We start from the raw sequence: 3,936 nt of genomic DNA on the forward strand, positions 1-3,936 counted from the left end.
TATTGTAATGCAGTGGGTCAAAAGTTATTTGAAGAACAGACAGAAAATTGTTAAAGTAGTTAGTGTCATGTTCCGACATTGTTTGTGGTGTTCCCCAGGGGTCAGTGTTTGGCCCCAAACTGTTTATTTTGCGTAAAAATGACATTTGTGGGGTGGATTCAGGGAGGGGAGACAGGGGGAGTCAGAGACAGGGGGAGTCAGGGAGGGGAGACGGAGGGAATCAGAGACAGGGAGTCACAGAGGAGGGATCATCAGAAGGGAACATGGACGCTGGGGCGAGTGCGTCTGTAGTAATGCCGCTTGAATAGCAGCAGCAGGAACATCAGGGAAGAATGAAGGAATATCATCATCTTCATTGCAATAATTTACTCTCAGATTACTGTCATGTTGGACACACTATTGAGCTGCACACACACAGGCAGCTCACCAAGTCAGGACTATGTACTCTACTGGACCTACCGGCAGGCTGCTGGGCTCAGCTTTCAATCACTAGATGATGATATCAGGCTTTCCAACCGCCGTCCTCATCACCTGACCTAGTGACTGTTGATCATGTGACAGGCTCAACAAGAACACCCTCAAGCTCTTGAGTGACATCATATTATTTAAGAAAAACAATAACGGACTGATGCTATCATCCCGTCACACTGTTGCATGAAATTAACTAAACTCAATTATACGGTTATGTACAGGTGGTCGGGACCAACCTGACGGAAAGATGACACAGTTTTGCTTCAACTGATATCCCTACAATAACACTCAGAGGTGAGGAGGTGTTCTCCCTCCTCAGGTCTCCCTCTCACCTCCTCAAGTCTCATTCCACTGCAACTCCTCCACTCACATCTCGGTGAACGTGACTATGACACAAGGATGTGCAACCTAGGAAAAGGAGAAGGAACCTGTGTCTGATGCCTGTGTCTCTCCTCCTATCAGCGCTTTCCCTGCCCTCATGCTCCGCACCTGTTTAATGTTGTGTTATTGGTTGAGTTAGTTTTCTAGTTTTCTTCTGGTTCAGTCCAGTCGGATGATTGTTGCTCATTCTGGTTTCTCCTTGTGTTGAATTGCAAATTTCAGGTTTTCTGTAGTTGAGTTTGGTTTTGTAAGGTCTAGTTTTATCTCCAGTAAATACTATTTTTTCAAGTCTATCCTGGCTCAGCTGTCTGTGTTTGGCTCAATCTATACCTGCAGAACTTGACCATACTGGGAAGAAGAATAGTGGGTGGGGGGGAAGTTTGATGCCCACCCTGGTGGTGTGTCAGTGTTGGCTCCATCCATTGTTTATGTTTAGAGCTGATGCAAAAACCTGAAGGCCAAATTGTCCCTAGTTGTATCTTACATGTGTTAATTAGAGCTTGAGTGTCAGCGTGTGTGAAGCGGTGATGTGTTGGATGGGATTACAGCTCTAAATTGTACTGTTGCTCAAGACAAAATTCCCTTAGGGGACAATAAAGTATATGTTAATGAAGCAGAAGGGGGGTGGGGTGTCTCCCTGGAGAGGTCATGGTGACAGGGCCATCAGGGAGACAGTCAGTCATACTTACAGGCTGTTGAGTCATAATTCACAATAACCTGTATTTGGTTTGGCAGGAACTAGAGCACCTGGAGAACCCACAGAGCCACAGGGATAACATGCAGCAGTGACTGTCCTAACCATGGCACCACCACGCTGCCCCAGAGGTGACACCAAAACAAGACCTGTACTCATTAAGCGCATTTATCCATTATATCACAAAGGAGTGGAACTGAGCCTAACATCAATGCTTCTACCAACCTTCCAGACCGCTCACGATTCCCTGGTCAGATCCAGATGTAGGGTGTCTTTGGATGCAGCCCTGTCTACCACAGAAGAAGACACTTGTTGTCCCTCTCAGCCATGTTGCAGAGGCAGGAGAGGACAACCAGCAGGTCCTTCTGAAGCTTTTTTGGTGCTACATTGATGACCACGTTCTTCACAATGTCAGGATCATTGTAGTCCATTGTCTGAGTTCTGCCTTGAACTTTCTTGTGGCTCAGGATCCCAAAGTTGTTGACAACAAATTTAATGAATCCTGGGTGAAGAGCTGGTTTGAATCCAAGCTGCTTCAGCTGCTCCATCAGGTCTGCATGCCTCTGAGTGAGATACTGCTGATAGCCTTCATCCAACTTCCCGGTCAAAGGGTGAGTGCTTACCTGCAAGAGACCACAGAAAACTTTGGACTTACTACCAAGTCACATGAGTGGTGTGTTATATGGGTCGAAAATGTTCTCACCTCAACAATGTGAGCTGGTACACTGTCCAGACTGAACCCATACAGCCTCTTTTGTCCTTGGAAGACATGTTGCAACATTCTCCGGTCCAGTTGGAAACAGATCTCTCCCAGCAGCTTTTCTGAATCTGAAACCATGAAAACTCGTTGAATCAGATGGGCCTACATTAAAAGTTAATCATCATGACATATCTAAGCTGAGTAAAGAGTGTTGCATCAGCAGCAACTATATATTCAGCTAATGAGGTCATTTCAGACAGAAGATGGTTGAAGTTTGTTTCCCTCCTAAAAAATTCTAATGTCTGTCCTCATCAGCTACATGACTAAAAGTGGAAATTGCCCTGATGATTGATCAATCAATCAATCCTAATTGTTGTATTGTATAATTTTGCCGTCACTCACCATCGGTGTGGCAAGGCCTCTCAGCGTGGGGGTGTGGAACATCGGTTCTCTCACTGGTCTCAGGGAATGCTGAATTCTCAGTGAAGGACTTGAAGTCGACGGGGGATGAAGTTTTGCGGTTGGATTTGATTTCTTTTAGACCTTGTCTGAACTGATGCTCATCGCAGATGGCACTAGCGCTAGCAGATGGTTTACTTCCTGTAAAGGTAGTAAGTTATGTGTGTCATAGTTATGTCATAGTTGAAATCCTGTAACTCTGCCAGTACTCTTATAACCTAACTGCGTCATGGCTGCCATTGAGTGGAGATATGAACACTTACTATACCTGAGAATTCCCCTGGAGCATCACTGTTGAGGGTCTCCATCTTGCACCGATAACTGTTGTTTTCCTGGATTAAACTCATGAGCACAGACTTGAACTCTTCTTTCTCCTCTTGGAGTTGTTCCTTCTCCTCTTGGAGTTGTTCCTTCTCCTCCTGGAGATGTTTATTATCCTCTTGGAGTTGGAACATTTGCATCTGCAAGTCAGCAAATGTAAGCTCCAAGATTGTTCTGCAGTGCTGAGATTCATGGTTCTGGTGTGGGAAAGTGTTCATGGTTCAGGTACTTCTGGCTTTGATAGGAGAAGTTCAACGAACCGTCGTGGCACCCATTTATGATCGGTGTAAGTCTGAGATCACTGTCCATTCAAAACTGAAGGATGGATGAGTGAGCACAGTGAAGTTCTCCTGACTGGAACACAGAATCACTGTTAGGGTGTGTGATGCTGACTGACCTCAGATTTTGATCTCAGAGTTTGTTTGGGCCAAGATATTGGCCCCGAAATATTGAGTGGACAATAATTTCTTATTAGATTTTCTTCATTGAACAGTGATGGCTACTTTAAAACACATGACCGCTGATTTGGACATTTCTGGTTCATGTTTGGTAATTTAAGAGGCGTCATTATAGAATCATCTGATCATCAAACAGCAAACAGATGTGGTAGTCAAGTCAAGTCAATTTTATTTGTATGGCACCAAATCCCACCAAAGCTCTCTCCTGACACTTTCAAAGTAGAGCAGGTCCAGCACCTCCCTCCTTCAATGAACCTTCACTCAACAATTCTTCATCAGCAAGCACATCCTGCAACAGCAGCCATCAGAACCTTCCTTTACCAGACAGGAACGTCAAGCAGATCCAGGTTCAATGGGGACAGGCATCTGCTTTGACCAGTTGGGGGGGAAAGAGAACAGGAGGGCGGGGCAGAGACAAAGACAGATAATGGATGAGATAGCTAATGTCCAGG

At 45.2% G+C, this 3,936-nt stretch overlaps 1 protein-coding gene across 1 annotated transcript; it reads right to left on the minus strand.

Moving 5' to 3' along the window:
• Positions 1–3,408, minus strand: LOC147262500 (uncharacterized). Its single transcript, XM_086202404.1, has 4 exons — positions 2,974–3,408; positions 2,649–2,846; positions 2,250–2,374; positions 1–2,169 (listed from the first exon to the last, which is right to left on the minus strand). The coding sequence occupies exons 1-4, from the start codon at positions 3,242–3,244 to the stop codon at positions 1,837–1,839; spliced, it is 927 nt and encodes a 308-aa protein (XP_086058530.1). The 5' UTR covers positions 3,245–3,408; the 3' UTR covers positions 1–1,836.
• Positions 3,409–3,936: the final 528 nt, after the last annotated feature.

Source organism: Aulostomus chinensis, chromosome 4, assembly GCF_037954235.1.
Source record: "Aulostomus chinensis isolate RoL2024-O1b breed Wild chromosome 4, RoL_Achi_v1.0, whole genome shotgun sequence".
In the NCBI taxonomy this organism is placed as follows: Eukaryota; Metazoa; Chordata; class Actinopteri; order Syngnathiformes; family Aulostomidae; genus Aulostomus; species Aulostomus chinensis.